This window comes from Microtus ochrogaster, chromosome 4 (assembly GCF_000317375.1).
Source record: "Microtus ochrogaster isolate Prairie Vole_2 chromosome 4, MicOch1.0, whole genome shotgun sequence".
NCBI classification, from domain to species: domain Eukaryota; kingdom Metazoa; phylum Chordata; class Mammalia; order Rodentia; family Cricetidae; genus Microtus; species Microtus ochrogaster.
Window position 1 is genome coordinate 83,289,659 of NC_022011.1, and position 21,643 is coordinate 83,311,301.

Sequence of the window (21,643 nt, forward strand, 5' to 3'; positions counted from 1 at the left end):
TGTGAGGGTCTTCTATTCGATTCCATTGGTCGACTTCTCTGTTTTTATGCCAATACCAAGCTGTTTTCAATACTGTAGCTCTGTAGTAGAGTTTGAAGTAAGGGATGGCAATGCCTCCAGACGATCCTTTGTTGTGTAAGATTGTTTTGGCTATCCTGGGTTTTTTGCTTTCCATATAAAGTTGATTATTGTCTTCTCCAGATCTGTGAAGAATTTTGATGGGATTTTGATGGGGATTGCATTGAAATCTATAGATTCCTTTTGGTAGAATTACCATTTTTACTATGTTGATCTTCCCAATCCAGGAGCAAGGGAGATCCTTCCATTTTCTGGTGTCCTCTTCAATTTTTTTTCTTCAAAGACTTAAAGTTCTTGTCAAATAGATCTTTCACATCCTTGGTCAGAGTTACCCCATGGCACAAACTTTTTATGCGAAGATAAAACATTTGCAAAGCTACTATATGGAAGACTAGGAAAATATGCGCGCCAGATCACCCAGACCCATCCAGCTATTCCAAAACAAAAAAACTGAATGTTTATAGAGGTATCCAAAGATTCTAGTAGTAAAAATAACTTTTGGAATGGCATCAATTATGTCTTAATGTCAAACATACATAGCTTGGTAATCCCAAAGAAATCTTTCAAAATTAAAATTTCAATGTAAAAGAAAACCCTAAAAATCAAATTAATGACAACATGTAAGACACTGCATTTATTCTAAACTTTCTTAGAAAAAGGGATATATATACACACACACATGTATGCATATATAGATTGTGTGCATACGTGTCTGTGGGTGTGTATGGAAAGGAGAGAGAACACTTGTAAGAGAGGTGTGATTTAGCTTACTGAGGTTTGTGCACACCCATGCCATCAGAAGCATCTTCGTGTGAGAGGGGTGACACTCAGATAACTAACCCAAAGCTCAGGACATTCTACTTAGATTATGTTCTGGCTCACAGTATGGTTTCTGAAATGCAAATTACGTGGTTTGTTTGTCATTTTTTATTATAATGTTTATAAGAAATATTTCCTACAGCATGCTTCCCAAAAGATTTAAAATTAAATTAGTAATTTAATTAGTATGAAATTATCATAAAAAAACTACCGAATGCAACCATTGGTCCAGGATTTGTAGAGACACACATATATTTATTACTTGGAACAAGAAACCATTCAAATTCAGTTCCAAGAGAAATAGAGGTTATAATAAACTGGGCCACTGTCCAGTCTGGATTGCTAAATCATCTACTGTGGAGAAGAGCGCCTGGCTCCCTTACACACTGCATCTTCATCAGTTTATTATTACAATGCTTTAATTTTCTTATTTGCAATTAACTTTTCAAGCTTAGGAAACAAATTGAGCCGGGCGGTGGTGGCGCACGCCTTTAATCCCAGCACTCGGGAGGCAGAGGCAGGCGGACTCTCTGTGAGTTCGAGACCAGCCTGGTCTACAAGAGCTAGTTCCAGGACAGGCTCCAAAACCACAGAGAAACCCTGTCTCGAAAAACCAAAAAAAAAAAAACAAAACAAATTGAATAGTAGATGAGAAAAATACAATAGCTATCACTTGGAAAGAAAGCTGGCCATCACAAAAGGCTACCAGGTTTTCTAGGGACAAGAACTGGCATTCCTGTGGCAACAATGTTCATGCTATGAACCCAGAACATTTACATGTTCACGTCCATAAAAACATACAGCCTGTGAGTTCGAGACCAGCCTGGTCTACAAGAGCTAGTTCCAGGACAGACTCCAAAGCCACAGAGAAACCCTGTCTCGAAAAAACAAAAAAAAACCATATAGCAACGCCTGTACAAATCATACGACAGACTGTTTCCATGCTGATGGCCATAGCACGTATAGCAGATTGTTTACAGAAGCTAGGGTACAGAAAGAACTGACTCCTAAGGCCCACAACACACACACCTCTGGAGCTCTTACTCCTTAATTCTGAAACAGAGAGTGATCATCATGCTAAACTTCACCAAGGGGAGCTGCGTAAGCTGTCACTCAAGGCCCAAGTAAAAGAAAATAGCTTTAAAAAGTCTGATGTTTTTGTAATTTATTTGAGCACTGAACCCTTCTGTGTATTTTTATTGAAATTCTGTACAATTTATCTTTTACGGAAAACCCTCATCTCAGATGAAGAAACCCGAGTCCAGAGAAGTGAGGTGAGAGCTGCAGTTAGGCAATTAGTCAGCAGATAACCAACAACTCTCAGCCTCAAGACTCCAGGACATGTTTTAGTACTATATTCTCTCTTTCCTATAGCACATAATTAAATAATCTAGTCCAAAACTCTTGTGTTGAAGGTGGAAGATGTCCTCAGGGGAATCACATAAATGCATGTCTACAGTGGAAGCAGCACCCAGCTCCGAATTTCAACACTAGCATCCTGCCCATAGTACTACCCAATTTCTGCAAAACAAACACTTTTGCCTCTTATGTAAGAAGTATGAACAAAGAGGGAATTTAACTGTTAAGCATCCATTAAAATGTTTACTAAACCACTTTTGTATCAATAGCTAGTTTTGAATCAATTAAGCATGACTACTTTTACTTACAAATGTCATCCACTGTGACAGGGAGTCAGTGTTTCAAGCTGTTGAACAGGTCATCATCCCTGCCTTGTTGGATGACACCTGTAAATAAAATAAATCTATTTTTGAGTGAGATTTCTAAGTTAACTCTTTTTAAGATGCATGCAGTTTAAGCAAAGAGTAACTTTTAAATGCCCCTTAATGATGTATTACTGGAGAGAGATAATTCCCAGTCCTAACTACATTCCATAGTTTTCACTGGCCCCTTAACACAACAGAGTCCTGAGACTTTACTGTATTGTCAGAACACAATCAAAATAGTGGGAATCGTGTAGCCGGTATTTATTTCAGTTCCCTGACTCTGTGATTATTATTTCTCCTTTATACTAGGGACAAGCTAGGCCCTGTCAAGTTAAATAACGATTCTAATGCTAAATAAAATTCACTAAGAGTCACTACTTTAATCCCTAGGATTGAAAAATCATATATATATATATACATTAGCAAAGATCACCATTAGGCTGATAAAGTTTGAAAGACTTAAGTTATTTAAACAATGTAAGTTTACATCTACATAAATTGCTACAATACCACTTGTTCCTGGAAATATCACAGGTGGAAAATAAGAAAAGTGAAAAAAAAAATGGGAATGAGACAGAAAGAACACTCTTCTATATAGTACACATCTATGACTGTAAATTCTGGCAACTTCCAAACAAGATTTACATCATTTAGAAAATATAAATATAGGAAAGACCATATTTGAAGCAAAAATTCAAGAGTCAATGATTTAAAATGTTGGTTTCTCTATAGTTACTAAACAGTGATTGAGCTAAGATCTGCCAGAAATCAAAACTTGGGCTGGTCAATAAACACTAATTTTCTATCTCCTATCCATCCACAGCAAACTAATCTTACATTATTTTAGCTGAGGCCATAGACACAGACCACACTGCAGGCTCATTACCAGCTGAGCACTGCTGAATGCTTTACACACGCCATCCCACTCACCCACAACTTCTCTTATGAATTTCTAGTAAGGCCAGCCACAGAGGGACCAGCCACAGAGGCACCAGCTCACAGAGGGACCAGCCACAGAGAGACCAGCCACAGAGAGACCAGCTCACAGAGGGACCAGCCACAGAGGGAACAGCTCATAGAACTGGGTGCCAAACCTAGCTGCACACTCGCAGCCACCAGAAACTCCTGCAGAACCAAATGAAGAAACACTGCAGCCTAGACAGAGAATGGCCTTTTAGCTCAGTCCCACATAGCATCTAACAACAGGACAGTCTCTTTTCCTAATAAAGCATGAATGGCAACACGCGTCAACAATCCCAACATCAAAGGATGAAAACTTTTCATGTTATTCTGAAATATATCATAACTAACATACGACAACTGAAAATTTAAGCTGTGTTTCACAATTAAAGAAAAGTAAATCCTTCTAAATACTAAAGGATAAATCATCCCAACTCAAGGTTGGCTGATTTTCATAACAGTGAGTTATCAATAAACAATTAAATCATGCATATTAAAATAAATAAAATTGTTAAAAACAGAACTATTTAATAAACTACCTTAAAAGAAAACAAAAGGTTCTGATGTAACCTCTCAGTTCCTTACATGGTGGTAGCTATTTTCTTGGTCACAAGCTATGCTTCTGACTACAGCCCCTTAGCTTTTTGTTACTAGGTCATTTTCCAACATATTTGAAAACTGACAATGAACCTTTTTTTTAAAGGAACACAATCAGAAGCAAAAATATATCTGGCATATTTTAATCAAACAAGTAAGGTATGCAAAGCTCATCCCCACATTCCAGACATTAAGAAAACCGCATCCTTCTGAAAGCACTGTGAGAACGGGAGACTTTCAGGCAGAGGGGTGCTCTGCCGTGGACCGCCCCCCCCAAGACAGCGTGGTAGAGGATAGCTTACCCTTTTCTCTGACACCCCATCCTGGCCTGTCGCCTCTTTCTCATCATGTGTCTCTTTCAGGACTGCCATGTGCTGTTTGTATGCTGGCTCTCTGTTTAAGGTTGTGTATCCTATGTGCTCATAAATTGGGTTTATCGTCATCTTGGCAATGTACTCTGCTGCCTTGGTTTCAATATAGAGAGTAATCAAGCCATCAGTCACCAGATCGTGGATGGACTCAAAGCGTTTCTCCCCAACAAAGTGCTTTCCATCGTAGTACAGCCTGAAGTTTCTGGTTTGACTTCCAAATCTGCCTCAATGAAATGGGAAAGACGCTTTTAAGAAAAGTGAACAAATGAATTTTTCTAAAGAAGAAACAAATACACAAGTACCCCAAGCTGATATACATTGCTTTTGCTTGCATATTACTCTGTTTAGATCAGCTGTGACTAATGTCCATTAGTCACTTAGAATACATAAGATTCAACTTCTAAACACAAGCAATGTACTTGAAATAACTAGGGTTTTTAGCATGGTGATCCTAGAAAGAATGTATCTTTTATTTACTTATGTATTGTTTAAAATCAATTTATTACACTTGTAATAAAGCAAGGAAAATAAATTTTATAGCCTAAGAATGCACATTCAATATGCAATTGGTCAACTATAATATATAAAACTTCTTCAAGTTTAATAATGAAAATATTCAAAGTGGTTAAGGCCAGTATTCATGTCTCTCAACAGGGAAGTCCCATTTACTGCTCACTCAAGTGGGATGCCAACAATCATTTACATTTGTGCTGCCTCCAGAACTGAGCCAAGCCGCAGACAGCAAAGAAACACACTTGGGCAATTCTGGCCAGAGGGCAAGGACTTATTCTTACCTTTAAACCTGTCTTCTGGTTATGCATAGGCAAGAAACACTTGCAAATACAGTGTATGTTAAGTCCATACCATCAGACTATAGAAATCTATTGTCAGTTTTCATAATATGCCTTAATAACTGGAGAAGGATGGTTTCCCATAATAGTAATTTCAGTATTTTGTTTCCTTCAGGAAACCTCAGAACTGGCTCCAAGTTGGCATGACTGAAAGTGTCCTGGCCAGGAGATACGGGCAACTCAATAGAAGCCAACACCAAAGTGGGAAGAGCTGCCAGTTTCACAGTGAATGCCAGTGAAACTAAGCAAATAAGAAAGGATCTTCTTAATTTGGTTATAAACTCTCTCTCTCTCTCTCTCTCTCTCTCTCTCTCTCTCTCTCTCTCTCTCTCTCTCACACACACACACACACACACTCATTAGAAATAAATTTTAAATTTTAAAATTGCAGCAATTTTGCCTTGAAAAGGCCACCATGAAGCCGCAAATTCAGTATGCAACATAATTATGGCACAGATAGTATTCAAATGTGTAGGAGCTACACAATTATTCTAGTTTATTTTATTTGGTTACATGGTCTCATTGAGTAGCCCTGGCTGGCCTGAAACTCACAGAGATCCACCTGCCTCTGCTTCCTGAGTGCTGGGATTAAAGGCGTGCAGCCACCACATTTTAGACAATTATTTAAATTAGACAATTTAAATAATGGGTCCAGAATATTCTGTTTGTTTTTTATATTTATATGTTAATAATACTCAATCCAGAATCGAACATAATATCAATGTTGACCTTTTAACATATAATTAGCCAACTTTTGTTCCTTCTAAAGCAATCAAGTTTTTACTTATACTTAAGTAAATGAGCTCTATAATTAAACTTTCTTGTAAAATTAAACATTTCTCCCAAACAAATTTTTATTCTATAGGTCTCAAAAGCTAGAAAGATAAAATGTCTATGCCAAAATAATAGGTATTATTAGAAAAAGAGAGACACACATGAGAGAGTGGGGAGAGAGAGAGAGAGAGAGAGAGAGAGAGAGAGAGAGAGAGAGAGAAGGAAGGGAGGAAGGGGGAGGAAGAGGGAGGGAGAGAAAGAGAGAGTTTAAAAATTGTCTAAGCTCCTTTCCATGGTGGTGATGGCCCTCTAACTGAAGACAGATTGGGTGCTAGTGTCAGTCACCGGTCATGTAAGTGTCTTCTGAAGTCTGAGCAGTAAGCAGGGAGGCAGGGGAGGGAAGGAAGTACTGGAACTGGTCCCAAAAGGGTTAGGTATGGTTTGGCTAGAAGAGAGAAGTCTAAGCTTGAATTTCTGCTTTACCCTTTAATCCCAAGAGGTCTCCTCCATGATTCCAGCTCCTCTTCTGTCTGCTAGCCTTAAGGGAGCTATGAGATTACTGAAGGAGCTCTTGGTCATCAGGTACCTGATTAAACTTAGTCTAAAAGGACATGAAAGCAATGCCCAGACTGGAACTTTGCTTAATTTTTTTCTTTAGAAAAATCATATCATTTTACTAAAGGAATGGCAGGTTTTCCTTTAGTTGCCAAAAGCAACTCTCATTTACTTAGGGCATTACCTAAGGGACAGTCTAACGGTGCAGACTATCAGACACTGTGCTTTACTTTGATTATTTTGTACTTTGTTGTGGGATCTGTGGGATCAGAAGTAGAGATCAAGCAGAATATCCTTGAGAATGGAGGGGAATGGCTAGAAGAAAAACAAGAAGAGGAAGACACCAGGTCTGAGGATGAAGGGCCCCTTCCCTGTAACTGCGCTCTGCTGGTATGGCCTTTATTCAACAACCAGTCAAGAAATGTTCAGACACTCCCAGTATTAGGATGTTCATGATGTCCTGTGCACATAGCAAACACAATGGGACAGAGATAACCATAAAAACAGATCAAAAAAAAGATATGAAGTGCTGAATTTCAATAACCTCAAGTTAAGACAGCTTAGAACATGTTTTACATCTGTTTGTGTGCAAACGCACACATGTGCATGCCCAAGGACACAGAGGTCAAAGAACAATTCCTAGGAATTGGTTCTCTCCTTAGAGCATTTGGATTAGGGACTAGACTCAGAACATCAAGCTTGGTAGCAAGCACCTTTACCGGCTGACTAATTTGTGGTCTGCTATCCACTATTTCTTCAGACCATTCACTCTTCTCATTTTCTGAAATAACCATCCACCTCTGCCTGGACTGGAGCAGGCCAGCTCTGCAGAGACAGCTGAATAGATGAAATTCGTGTTCTCCAAGGTGGTTCTGAACCTAACAAGCAGGAAACAACGAGGGCAATCTGCTCTGAGCTGTGACTGCTGTATGGAATTACCACTTCCCACGATTATCCTCTCCTGCGGCTCTAGTTGGGTTTTCCTGGTTAAAATAACTGTATTACTGTGCCCACCTAGTTGCATTACATGTATTTCAAATTTTGTAATTCCACCATTTAGCTTTAAAAATATGAACTCTTTTCCAACTTTTTTCTTGTGGGTGAATAATATTCCTAAAAAATTCAGTCTACATACATAAAATGATGAAAATATATAAAACTGTTACTTTCTATAAAACCAAAATTTAATTTGATTTGAGGCCAAAGTTATTTTGAAGTATCTCTTCAAAGGACTCAAAGCTAAGTCTCCTGCTTACAAACAGAAAATAAAGTATACACAAGACTATGTCCGCTAATACTGAGACAGAGGAGTTTCTAGCAACAAATACACAAAAATGTTTTCATCATAAACACAATTTGTAATATTTACCAGAACCAAAGCATCCAACTCAATGCAGTAACCGTAGGAACACCGCAGAAGCACACAGAGTCACAAACAAGCCTTCGGGAGACAACTGGGAACAGAAGTGAGCGATGAAGCATTCTATGATCTAGGCTCTGCTGAGGGACTACACACCAGCCCCTCTAAGACATCAGGCTATGCATGACCTTTGCCTACCTTATTACATAATTTTGATGATAAAAATTGGGGAAATTACTAAAGACAGTAAAGTTATTCCTGCATTTCTCCTCCCATTGCTTAACTAATTTCCAAAGATGGCACCAGACAGCTCTGGAAGGTCACGACCCACGCAGGACGCAGCTAAGTACCCACTGCACTCCTCATCCTGTCCCTAGCAGACCTAAGTTCTGCTCACTGGCGAGGACGAAACAGAGACTGGCAGGCACCCGAGGTGCCATCTTGAATATAGGACACTGAAACCACCCCTTTACCAGGTCCTTAGGAAGCGTCTCTCCTGACAGGAGAGCTGAAGACTTTTCTGGGGAATCCCATCAGCTCTACAATAGAGAGCACCATCCTGTAACTGTCAGGCTCCCCTGACTCTCAGAACTGCACTTGAGCCTAAGTGCCAAATGCACTTAAATATGGTAACCAGCCAGCAACCACCCAGTATCTGAGAAAAACGTTCCCGGAAGAAAAAGACTAAGATAAACAAACAGAATCAGGTCAAGTTAAAGGAAACAAATCATTCACAGGGAAAATATTTATTTTTAAAGTATTATAGGATCTCTTATTTCCATTCTTACATAGAAGTTAGTCAAAATGATTAGGATGCTATAAAGGAGACCCACTGTAAATAGCCATAAGGATCCTTATGGAGTTTGATAGCCATTTGGGCAAGAAACTGTTCTTGCCTGGACTATTGTATAAACTGGACACAGAGAACCCACAGAGAGAGGACTACTGAACTTGCCTAAAGGTGAGATGATCTTTCGGGGTTCCTGATTCATGAAAGAGTCTGTGAGACATTCTGCAGGACACAACAGATAGTAACTGAACTGACTTTGAAATGTCCTGCTTCATGGAAATGTCTGCTGGAAACTATGGGCCTGTAGGCCGAAGATGGATGCCCCAATGGTACAGAGGAACTTTGGTTGACTGTACAGGCAGCGAGATGTCTCTGTCATTTCTAGAGTTTTAAAAGTTGCTTTTTTCTTGTTTGCTTAGGTAATATTGTATCTTTCTGGAGTCTTTGATGGAGTTAAGAATAGTTAGTTATAGTTTTCCTTAGTTATGATGAAGATTATTGTAATTTTTACTTGATAACTGTTTTGTTATATGTAATTTTGCTATGTTAAAAGTTAAAGCCTTCCTTTTTTGTTTAAACAGAAAAAGGGGAAGTGATGGAGGAAGGTCATTGGTTAATTAAATAAAGAAGCTGCTTGCCCTGATAGGTTAAAACATAGGTGGGAGGAGTAAACAGAACAGAATGCTGGGAGGAAGAGGAAGTGAGGTCAGACTCCACAGCTCTCCTCTTGGGGGCAGACGCCTCAGAGAGACACGATGCTCCACTCTTGCGGGCAGAGGTGAGAGCTCTGCTCTCTGAGGCACATGCGATGAAGCTCCGACCCAGGATGGACGTAGGCTAGAATCTTCCCGGTAAGTGCACCTTGGGGTGCTACACACAGATGATTAGAAATGGGCTAAATTAATATGTGAGAATTAGCCTAGAAGAGAATGGGCCAAGCAGTGTTTAAATGAATACAGTTTGTGTTGTTATTTCGGGGCATAAGCTAGCCATGCAGGTGGCCGGGGTGCTGGGGACGCAGCGCCGCCGCTCATATTACTACAACAAGGTACTGAAAAAATAGAGCAGTAATTGTCAATGAAACCCTCAGATGGGGAAAATGTAATTAATGTCTGACATTACTAAACACCAGCAAGGATACAGAGCTACTACAGAGTCTGTGGCTCCTACACTGTTTAACAGATTTACTTGGTAAGGCTAAACACAGGCACACATACATACTCTATGACACTGAAAGCTCAGGCCTTGGAGCTGGGACTATACTATTTATCCATCCTGAAGGAATATAATACCTAGAAATACTACATTCTACCTCTCATATAACCTAGGCTATTTTATAAACAAACATGTAATTTTTATAGTTATATGACTACTGTTGCCATAGGCTTACATCTATATTTATAGGTACGTATAGATATAGCTTTTTTGAGATGGGGTCTTTCTACCATACAGCTCTGGTTATCCTGGAACTAGCTATGTAGACCAAACTGCTCTTGAACTTATAGAGATCCACTTGGCTCTGTCTCTTGAGTGCTTGAATTAAAGGCATGGGCCACTATATCCAGTCATCATAGGCTATTTTTTTGTTGGTAGGAAGTTTCAAGACAGGGTTTCTCTTTGTGAAACCCTGGCTATTCTGGAACTTACTCTATAGACCAGAATGGCCTCAGACTCACGAACAGATCTGCCTCCCTCTGTCTCCAGGCTGCTGGTATTCAAGGCATGCACCAACACAGCACAGCTCACCATAGGTTATTTATATATTTAAGTACTTCCCCTAACTTCACATAAACACACATATAGCAACCACATTCAAAAAGTGAAACCACATAAATTCCCAGGAAAACAAAAGCTGTGATGGTAAATTCCATGAGCTTGAAAAGTCCTCCCATAGCCTTTCTCCTTCCTGAGTTAATGGCACACTACTGCTTCTAAAGAAAAGGTCAAACACTGCCATGCAGTATGGACTGTTGGTTCTACTAACACAACACCTGGCCGGTATGATGCCCAAGCAAACGATGGCTGAGCAGGTTGACTCAATGAGCCTGGTATGGTAGCAAATAGTTGTGACCACAGCACTTAGGCTGAGACAGAGGACAGACATAAGTTCAGTTCCTACAGGCGTATTAGTACCATGCCACACTGTCATCACAGACCCCCCAATGCCCTCAGTGTGATGAAGAACGGAACATGAAGCTTCTTTCTATGGCAACAACTGAAAGTACAAAGACGCTCTCTCTACTCCAGAGTCAAGAATTTTGTTATCATTTTTTCCTATCACTTATGCAGAGAACCAATACTAAGTACTTTGCTCAGAACTATATGTATTTATATATTTCATTTACAGAAAAATATTATATATATATACCTTTTAGAAACTACACTCTGTCCAGAAATGCTCACCATCTCTGTGAAATTAACAACAGATTTCACTTATTTAAGAACTGATGATCAGTTCCACTAAATGGTTTAAAATGAATCTGCTATATAGCAGAATAAAAAATTCACTCTAAAGTGCAGCTGTAAAAAAGGGGAGTTATTCATATGAATGTCTTTGCTATTAAGAGCTGCACAAGAAGACCAAGCAACACAACTGTAACATATATGTAGAATGTCTAGATCAGCCCCATGCAGGCTCTCTGGTTGACAGTTCCGTCTCTGTGACCCTATGAGCCCAGGTTAGCTGATTGTGAGTCTTCTCCATGGAGTCCTCTGCTTCCATCAGTTACTGGATGGTGCCTGCAAATTTTTTTAGCTTCTTCTTTTTTAAATGATAACTGATCTCTTTATTTTTTACTTTTTTATTAATTTTTATTGAGCTCTACATTTTTCTATGCTCCCCTCCCCCCTTTAACCCTCCCTCAAGGTCCCCATGCTCCCAATTTACTCAGGAGATCTTGTCTTTTTCTACTTCCCATGTAGATTAGATCTATGTAAGTCTCTCTTAGTGTTCTCACTGTTCTCTAAGTTCTTTGGGATTATGGTTTGTAGGCTGGCTTTCTTTGCTTAATGATTAAAAACCATCTATGAGTGAGTACATGTGATAATTGTCTTTCTGTGTCTGAGTTACCTCACTCAAAATAATGTTTTCTAGATCTATCCATTTTCCTGCAAAATTCAAGATGTCATTATTTTTTTCTGCTGTGTAGTGCTCCATTGTGTAAATGTGCCACATTTTCTTTAGCCATTCTTCGGTCGAGGGACATTTAGGTTGTTTCCAGGTTCTATACTATATAATGTAGAAAAAAAAACAAAAATTGTTTTAATGTTTTAAGACTGTATTAAGCAGACTCTATTAGGGCCTACTGAGTGCTCCTTTGCAACAGACACATGGATTCTTTGTTTAATTTAGCCAACAGCAGCCATTTCTCATTACTTCTAGTTTTTAGGCCATGCTCTGGAACTTGATTTTTTCTGTTACATATCTTTAAGTTCAGTACCAACTATCTACTAATGGTCAGCAGATTATTACATTTTCCTCAATAAATGCCCATTATTAATGTATTACTTAAATATAGCATCCCATATTTACTGACAGGGTACAATTCAACGAGTTTTTATCATTGGTAAAATGCAGAAACTGCCCAAACAGCTCCCAAAATTTCCCCCATGCTCTTGTATAGCTTCTCTGTCCTGCTGGACCACCTCACTGTCTGCTGCCACTAAACTTGTCATTTTCTACAAACAGAGCCAGCAACCTAAGTTCAATCCATAGCAGTAGCTCATATCTGTTATCTCGGCACTCCGACAGGAGAATCCCCAGAAGCTCACAGGCCAGCTAGCTTAGAGTACACGGAGAGGAGGAGCACAGAATAGACCTGGAAAGCTGTCCTCTTACATCCACATGCCCATTCACATACACATACTAACAACAATAAAATAAAAACAATAAAAAGTTAATGAACTATAACATGCATATAATTGTTTTTGATGCCCAAGTGTTTAAGCTAAGATTCACTGTAAACTGATGGATACAGGAGTGGTGGCAGTAAGCTGTATCTGCACATGCGACTTTGTGTCTCTGTCGCTACTGGAGTTTACACTCAGCATTTACCATCTGAAATCTGTAATATGAAACTGTCTAAAACTTAATTTTCTGAGCACTATCATGATATTACAATGGAAAATACTATATATGACCTCACATGACACAGACAAAGTAATAGAGCACTAAAAAATTGTAGAAAATGATCTTTGGGTCATGTGTACAATGTATATGCAAAATAAAAGAATTTTGTGTTTAGAATTAAGGCATTCCCAAGATTTCAATGTATATAGGCAAATATTTGAGAATCTAAGATATTCCTATTGTAACTATGACTGCAAATTGTCTCATAAGTAGAGGCTTAAACTATATCTGTTTATTTTAATAATAATAATAATTTTCAGTGATATGTTCATTTCACCATATAACCTTTCTAACTCTATGAGGTACTCCTATTACATCCTCATTTGCAACAAAGGAAACTAAGTGTTAAGGAGATTAAGTAACCAGTCATACAGAGAACTTGGGAACTGGGGTTTGAACCCAGGACTGTGTGATTAAGAGTCATGTTCTGAGTTACTGACCACTTACCCTGATTTAGAATCACAGGCTGAATCAGTCATCAAAAGCCCTATCAAAAGGCTATGTGTCTTTTCGAGCAACACAGCAAAGGATTCACAAATCTCTGTTTACTAGAGAGGTTTTTAGAGAAGAGTAATAATCTCAGTGAAAAATGGCTCTTTGGTTTCATATTATGCAGAAAACCGCACCCTAAGGAGGTATTGGGAATCGGATGGCTCACGATCCAGTGCAACTGAACAAATCTCAGGTATGCATCTTATTGAAGCCTAAGAAGTCAAGATAAGTAAGGCATCCTCCCCGCCCTGGAGGACCTCATTTCATCTTTAAAGACAGCCGTGCACATAAATAGCCATTCTCTCTCTGTAGGTGTACCTTCTGCTTAGCTGTATTTAAAGATCACATAAATATCTTTTTAGAAAATTCAATTTAATAACAATATGGAAAAAGCACCAGATGTAAACATGAAACAGTGTCTCAACTGTAATTTTGCCCACTGGGCACCATTCCTAAAAAGCCCCCACACTTGAGTCAGAAGATTTTTAAGTGAACCTAAGATCCTGGTAGAAAACAGATGTTGGAATTTCTAACAAAAATTCTGAAGTCTTAGCAGGCAGTGGCAATCTGTAGAATTCACAAAATAATCACAAATAAGAGCAGAAGCAAAGGCTAACACAAGTACCTAAAACCACAGCAAATAGGGCAGGACAGACGCTCAGACTGCAGCAGGCAGCAGGAGATAGCATGGGATATTCACAGGGCAGCTACTCTACTAGAGTCAAAGATTACAGGATACATAGGAGGTTAAGTTATCCTAAGGGATAAGGGCTCTATATCAAACACCTATTTGTGATCTTCAGAAAGTAATTTAAAAGCTTTAATACTCCAAGCAAAGTCGAGATGAGCTCCATTAAAGGGTAAAGGAAGCCTTTCAGTTCATCTGCAATGAGCGCTGCTCCAAGTTGGCAGAGCTCTGCAATGCCTGTGGCTTCTGGGTGGGTGGGAGAAGAATGAAACATGCATTCATTTGGGCTTTTCTGAGCTTCCTGAGAGCTTAGTTTTCTCTTGACTGACTCAGAATGCTAATGGATTCAGCATTGTTTGGATGGGGGGGGGGCAGGGAAGCCAAAGAGGGCAAGGACAAGCTGGAGTCCTGTGGTGCCACCCACCAAGTCCAGTGCAGTTCAATGTGAGTGGGGAAGGCCACTCAAATCACGGCTTCTCCCTTATCAAGTGGAAAAGGACAAGCGTGTCAAGTGTGTATGCAACATTCTACTACTCAGAGAGATATACAAGGGACTTGTTTCTGCTGACTCATTTCGGGAACTGGCATAGAGCTGAATAATACCCACAGGAGACTGGTTCTAGGACCCCCATGGAGACCAAATGTTGCAGATCTCAGGTCCCTTCAATAAAATGGCAAAATAGTCCCATAAAACATATATCCTCCATATACTTTACTTCAACACCCAATACAATGCAAACTTTGTAAACATCATATAACTGTATTCTTCTGGGCATGATGACAAGAAAAAAAAAAACACCTGTATGTCTTCAGTGCCTGTATGCTGAGAAGGATGTGGGGTAAAGGGAATACTTCTCCACTGCTGGTGGGAGTGCAAACTGGTACAGTTCCTTTGGATATCAGTATGGCAATTTCTCAAAAAATTAGGAAACAACCTACCTCAAAACCCAGCAATACCACTTTTGGGTATATACCCAAAGGATGCTCAATCGTATCACAAGGACATGTGCTCAACTATGTTCATAGCAGCATTGTTTGTCATAGCCTGAACCTGCAAACAGCCTAAATGCCCCTCAACCAAAGAATGGATGAGGAAAATGTGATACAATGAAGTACTGCACAGCAGAAAAAAATAATGACATCTTGAAATTTGCGGGCAAAAGGATGGATTTAGAAAACATGATATTGAGTGAGGTAACCCAGACCCAGAAAGACAAATATAGTATGTATTCACTCATAAGTGGTTTTTTAGACATAAAGCAAAGAAAAACCAGCCTAAAATTCACAATCCCAAAGAACCTAGACAACAATGAGGACCCTAAGAGAGACATACATGGATCTAATCTAAATAGGATATAGAAAAAGATAAGATCTCTTGAGCAAATTGGGAGCATGGAGACCATGGGAGAGGGTAGAAGGGGAGGGGAGAGGAAGGCAGGAGAGAGGAGAAAAATATATAGCTCAATAAAAATTAAAAAAATATTTAAAAAGTCAGAATATATGTAAAAACAGAAAAGAAAAAAATAAAATTACATACACCAATCCTGAAAAAAACAAGCCAAGCCAACCCCCCCAATTTCAGAGTCCCTCAGAATAGATCGCTTGGCAAAAGTTGGGAGCACGGGGTGGGGTGGGATGGGGGAAGGGGAGATGAGAAAAGAGAAGGGAGAAGGGGAGGATTGGGAGAGCTTGGGGGGATGGGATGGCTGAGACTGAGGAAGGTGGATGTGGGAGCAGGGCGGGGAAGAAGATATCTTAACTAAGGGAGCCATTTTAGGGTTGGCAAGAGACTTGGCTCTAGAGGGGTTCCCAGGTGTCCAAGGGGATTTCCCCAGCTAGGTCCTTGGGCAGCAGAGGAGAGGGTGCCTGAACTGGCCTTCTCCCATAGCCACACTGATGAATATTTTGCATATCACCATAGAACCTTCATCTGGCGATGGATGGAGATAGAGACAGAGACCCACATTGGAGCAATGGACTGAGCTCCCAAGGCCCAGATGAAGAGCAGAAGGAGGGAGAACATGAGCAAGGAAGTCAGGACCTTGAGGGGTGCATCCACCCACGGAGATGGTGGGTCTGATCTAATGGGAGCTCACTAAAGCCAGCTGGACTGGGACTGAACGAGCATGTGATCAAACCGGACTCTCTGAATGTGGCTGACAATGAGGGCGGACTGAGAAGCCAATGATAATGACACCGGGTTTTGATTTTACTGCACGTACTGGCTTTTGGGGAGCCTAGCCTGTTTGGATGCTCACCTTCCTAGACCTGGATGGAGGGGGGAGGACCTTGGACTTCCCACAGGGCAGGGACACTGACTGCTCTTAGGACTGGAGTGGGAGGGGGAGAGGAGTGGGGGGAGTGAGAGGGAAATGGGAGGATGGGAGGAGGTGGAAATTTTTAATAAATAAATAAAAAAGAAAAAGAAAAAAAAAGAAAAGCTGGTTGATAAAACATCTCCGGTATGCAACCAGCAAACAAAGAGTGAGACAAATGGCTATTTCTGAAAATGTATACAAGTGGAGGTGGGAAAGACAACAGATCTGCCCAAAACAACAAACAGAAGACAACTAAAGTCAAGAGACCAAAGCACATAAAAATACAGCTGCAGAAGCACAGTCTAATCAACGAACAAACCTCCTGGGTCTCAGCCCAAAGAAGTAGGTGCTCATGAATTAGCTGATGGAGAATTCCAACAAATATTAAAGCAATGGAAGAAAAGATAAGGTGATGGGTGCAGGGACCAGGAGAGAGGGAAAAACAGTCGTTCAGTGGGTACATAGTTCCAGTTGCACAGATGAAAGTTCCAGAGCCCTGCTATGCAACAATGACATTTGTTAACAACCATACTTATACTTCAATTATTAAGAGACTAAAAATAGGTTGTTTCAGAGTAGTTCAGAAAACCTGGATATAGATTAAGAAAAATAAAAAACAATCATTAAGACAAATTAAAACCTTCCTTTCCTTGGTATAACCACATCTCTTGATGTAAGACAAGAGAAGTTTTTATTCTTAAGTCACATAATAAACATGTGGGTACTGGAAAAATGTCTGCTCTGTACAGCAGAGCTTCAGAGCAACTCCACTTTACACACACACACACACACACACACACACACACACACACACACACATTTTATATGCTGAATTCTAAAACACATTTGCCACAAGCCTTTGGGGGTAAGGGACACTCAGTCTTTGCAAACATTTTTAAAGCTATGGCACTGACTACATTTTAAAATTAATTACAGTAGCCTTTTATCACATCAGTTTTAACACCTCAGGACTACTAAATTTTATTGTCTCGTGAGCCCCCCTACTCTAATACCCAGAAAACTTCTCTTGAAAAATGTGTAATTTTAAGTAAAAGAAGCTGAAAATATTCTTGGGAAATCATTCCACACAGCATCATTTTCCACTTAATCCAAATAGCACAGGAAGCTTTGCAGAAACTGAAATGAAACCATAGCAACCAACTGAACCTATCATGAGCGATCAGATCAAAAGAACACACAGTACACAACATGTCAACGCCTACCAGCAGCATAATCTTTCCCCAGTTCCTTTGGATCCTTTTGCTAGAATGAAAAAGTCTTTGACCGTGTTCAGTACCAGCAAAACATAAAATCCCCTTTACAAGCAGCTACTGTGATTCTCTGGGAATTCTGATTCAGTTAATGCTAAAACTCAAACTAATATTCCAAAATGTAATGATTTTTATTTCAGTCTATTTTACTATTTCATAACACAATAAGAATGGATTCTGCTGTGCAATGGTGGCGCACACATTTAATCCCAGCACTTGGGAGGCAGAGGTAGGCGGATCTCTGTGAGTTCAAGGCCAGACTGGTCTACAAGAGCTAGTTCCAGGACAGCTAGGGCTACACAGAGAAACCCTGTTTTAGAAGAAAAAAAAAGGCACGAATACTTCCTACACAATATTCAGAAATATGAAGATGAATTAACATAATAGGAATTCCTTGCTTAGTAACATTTTATCAGCATTTTAGTCAAAAGTCACAATAAATTACATCTTATTGTCTAGTCTCTCACCAGTGATCAACCAGCTTACCAAAAGCTAAACTCAAAGAATGGAACTGACCATGTTTGAAAACTACCAAGTATCTGCTAAAATGAAATAAACAAGGCAATGATGGCATTTGTTAGGCATAAGCTGTTGGTTACACAACTACATAGCCAGGCAGACAATAGTACAAACTTATGCAAAGATTAGAAATTACCTTTCTTGGTACATGGACCAATCTTTACCAATTCTCAATGAGAACACAGTTTACATGTGGGACATAAAATAGATGTAAATTTTAGGTACGAGTAATGTCCGGGCGAGCAGACAAGTAACTGTGACTAGCACTGTCTACAAGGTGAACTAGGGATAGACCAGAGAAGCACCTGATTTACTGTCACAGATGCTTTGCTTTTGGTTGAAAAACCTTTCCCACATCTACCTGCCAGTTTCAACACCATAAAGATATAATAGATGACATGGAAACAAACACTTATTTTAGTAGAGAACCATTGTTGTTTTTCCTTTGACTAGTTAATAAAATTTAATATATTTTTTGAGACTAGTGATTAAATCCAGGTCCTTGCTCATAGAAGATCAAGTTATAACACCAACTTACACAAACCCTAGCCCCAAATTGTTTTATATAAATGATCACAAAGCGATCTTACAGTAGAATTTTAGTTTAAATCATTAAATTTTGAACACACTTAATTTGGCTTTCCTCCTTTGGGAGAAGTGAAAATTTAGCCCTTGAGATTTAGTTGGTATAATTACTATCTTTAAAAGCATTAAACAATCGTTTCTCGGCTTTATAAAGATGATAATGTGTCACTATTTTTAAAATATTAATTTTTAAGAGCTCCAATTTTTTAAAAACTGTTTACTCATGTGCCATACCCACTTGTAATACATATTATGTGTTTCATTATTAGTCAAGCTGCTGTTTTAAAAGCTGAACTTCTGTTTCTTAGGTTTTTTGTGCTGTAACAGCTATGCCTCAGCTTTCTCATCTATTAACTGCAAAAGAAAATTCAAAGAAGCAACAAACCCCAAACCACTAGCATGTACTATATGGACTTACTTTATAGACAAAACTGAATTTTCCAACTGGTTGCCATGAACAGAAATGACAAATTACAAGATACTAAATCCATTGAGCCTTCAAGGATACCAAAGTGGATCTACTGGAGTCCTTGGGTCAGCACATATGGCCAGGCCTGCCTTGTGCATTTATCTCCAAGGTGCCACCCATCAGCATTCTTTCCATGGCTGCCATGATACAAAATAGGCTGAGAAACGCCAAGCGTTACAACACACAAAATACTAGAATGCCTGTTAAGGGATCTGGAGAATAGTTATATTTATAAGATGATTAGGGCTATTAATACAATGTCTGGATTTCCCAAATTTGTGGGGTTTTGTTTTCAAAGAAAAGGAATCACGTTATGAACATATTCCAAGGCTGTGCCTGGTTCCTCGAAAGCAAGTCTTAAAGAGAATTTAGATACTTCCTACTTCACCTCCAAGCAGAAACCCAGGTCAGATTCTAGTTCTCCTTGGCAAAGCAACAGCTCAGAGAATCCTCACTGAACCAAATTTCTGTCCATTGGTTTTGAAATGTACTGGGGGCTGGCGGAGATGGCCAGCAGATCAGAGCACATTCCAGAGAACTGGGGCTCTGCTCTCAGCACCCACTGCAGATGGCTCACAAAACTCTTCAGCTTCCATCTTAAACCTATTGCTTTATACACATCTAAGACAAGTGAGATCTGAAGACAGACCACCAGTGAATATAAACCATGACAATAATCAAAATTTTAAAAATGAAGTACCATTTCAGAGTGAGGTACAAATCAAAACCATAACATGATACCACTCCATACAGCAAGTCTACACCAAAGGCACGTGAAGCGCTGGCAAGGGAAAGCTGGACTCAACTTCCTTCTTTGCTACAGAACTGCACTAGTGTAGTCATCTTGGGAAATAATTTGGCAGTCCTTCAAAACTTTTTTTGTTGCTGCTGCTAGGGTCTCTGGTCTGCTGAACACAGATTTTTATCAATGAAGCATATGCCCAAGACCCCCAAATTGTTTTTAATTTATAATAAGACCCAATCATTTAATTCTTAAGAATATATTCAAAATACAAAACCAGATTTCTTCATAAAATTTGTACATTCATGATTGTTGTATTTATAACAACATTAACCACAGAAGCCAGGAAAGTGGGAACAATACAAATGTCTTTTAACTGGTAAGTGAATAAACAAAAAGAAGTGTTCTCATATCCTGGAATATTTGTTATTATTTATTAATAAAAAGGAATAAAATCTGACACATACCACGAGACAGATAAAACCTAAAAACATCATGAAAAGAAATCAGCTATTTAACATCACATATTATTTGATTTTGTTCATATGAAATGACATGCATTGCCTGGAGAGTTAGAAAGACCCTGCAACTCTTAGTACACAGAGCCATGCTTGGCTGCCAAGAGGAGATGCTTCAGCGCACCTGGGATGAGCCAAGGCCTTTTTGGCTGGAAAGGGAGGTTGGTGAGAGAGGAAGAAAAGCTACTCGCTCAGCTTATTTTCCTATCAACTTGACACTTTAGCAAGTCGTCTTTTTGTTGGCTGATGAAAAGAGGGTCTGAGAAGAAGTGAAGTGCAGGAGCAGCGAGGCCTTTGGACGTCCTCAGCAGACAGAAGAACTCTGACCCAGGAGTTCTCGCCGCCTCTGTCTCCAAGCCCTTAATACTAATTTGCTAGCTGAGAATGATAACTAATGCCAAGGATCTTAGCAACCAGCCTAGCTATTTGCAGTTTTCTCTCCTTGTGAACCAACTGCATGGGGAGCAATCATCAGAGGATTGCTTGGCTGCAAGAGAAAAGCTGAATCAAAATGTTGAATGCAGACTCTCCCAAAGTATACTCGACTACTACCTCGAGACAAGAATCCCATCAATCCTCACGGCCCTGAGGAGTACCGCAAGGGAGACATCCAACTGATGACGCTTACGGCAGATAGGACACACGGCATCTCCCACTATCTCCATGCAACAATTACCACTGCCAGCACTGGACAGGGCTCCTCTTACACAGGCCGTGCAGATTCTCAGACACTGCCTGTGCCCTCTCCCCCAACTGCCAACCAAACATTCTTCTGATCAAACACTGAAGTTGTTAAGTTTATAATCCTCATATATTTAAGATATACTGACTTTCATTTTTGCTTAAGGTTATAATTAATATTATTTTTTTCTAAAAAGAAAACAGCCCCATTGATTTTTTTCTGATTAGAAAATGATATACAAAGTTGGTGAAAACAAAATCAATGAACTTAAAAGGTACAAAATAAAAACCATCTTTAAGTTCAATGCTCAGCTAAACCCTGGATATTTTTGTGATTATTTTCTTAGACAAC

General features: G+C 39.5%; 1 protein-coding gene across 3 annotated transcripts in view; it reads right to left on the reverse strand.

Annotated features, from left to right (window-relative positions):
• The window catches only part of Chn1 (chimerin 1), a 154,854-nt gene that overhangs the window by 66,764 nt on the left and 66,447 nt on the right, over nt 1–21,643 (reverse strand). Inside the window, exon 6 of one of the 3 annotated variants that reach the window (XM_005346583.2) lies at nt 4,481–4,769. The exons of 1 other annotated variant lie outside the window; for it this stretch is intronic. In XM_005346583.2, coding sequence (XP_005346640.1) covers nt 4,481–4,769 — 289 coding nt within the window. Of the gene's footprint in view, nt 1–2,564; nt 2,589–4,480; nt 4,770–21,643 lie in introns of those variants that run through there. One more of the 3 variants, XM_026777441.1, reaches the window with a different exon arrangement.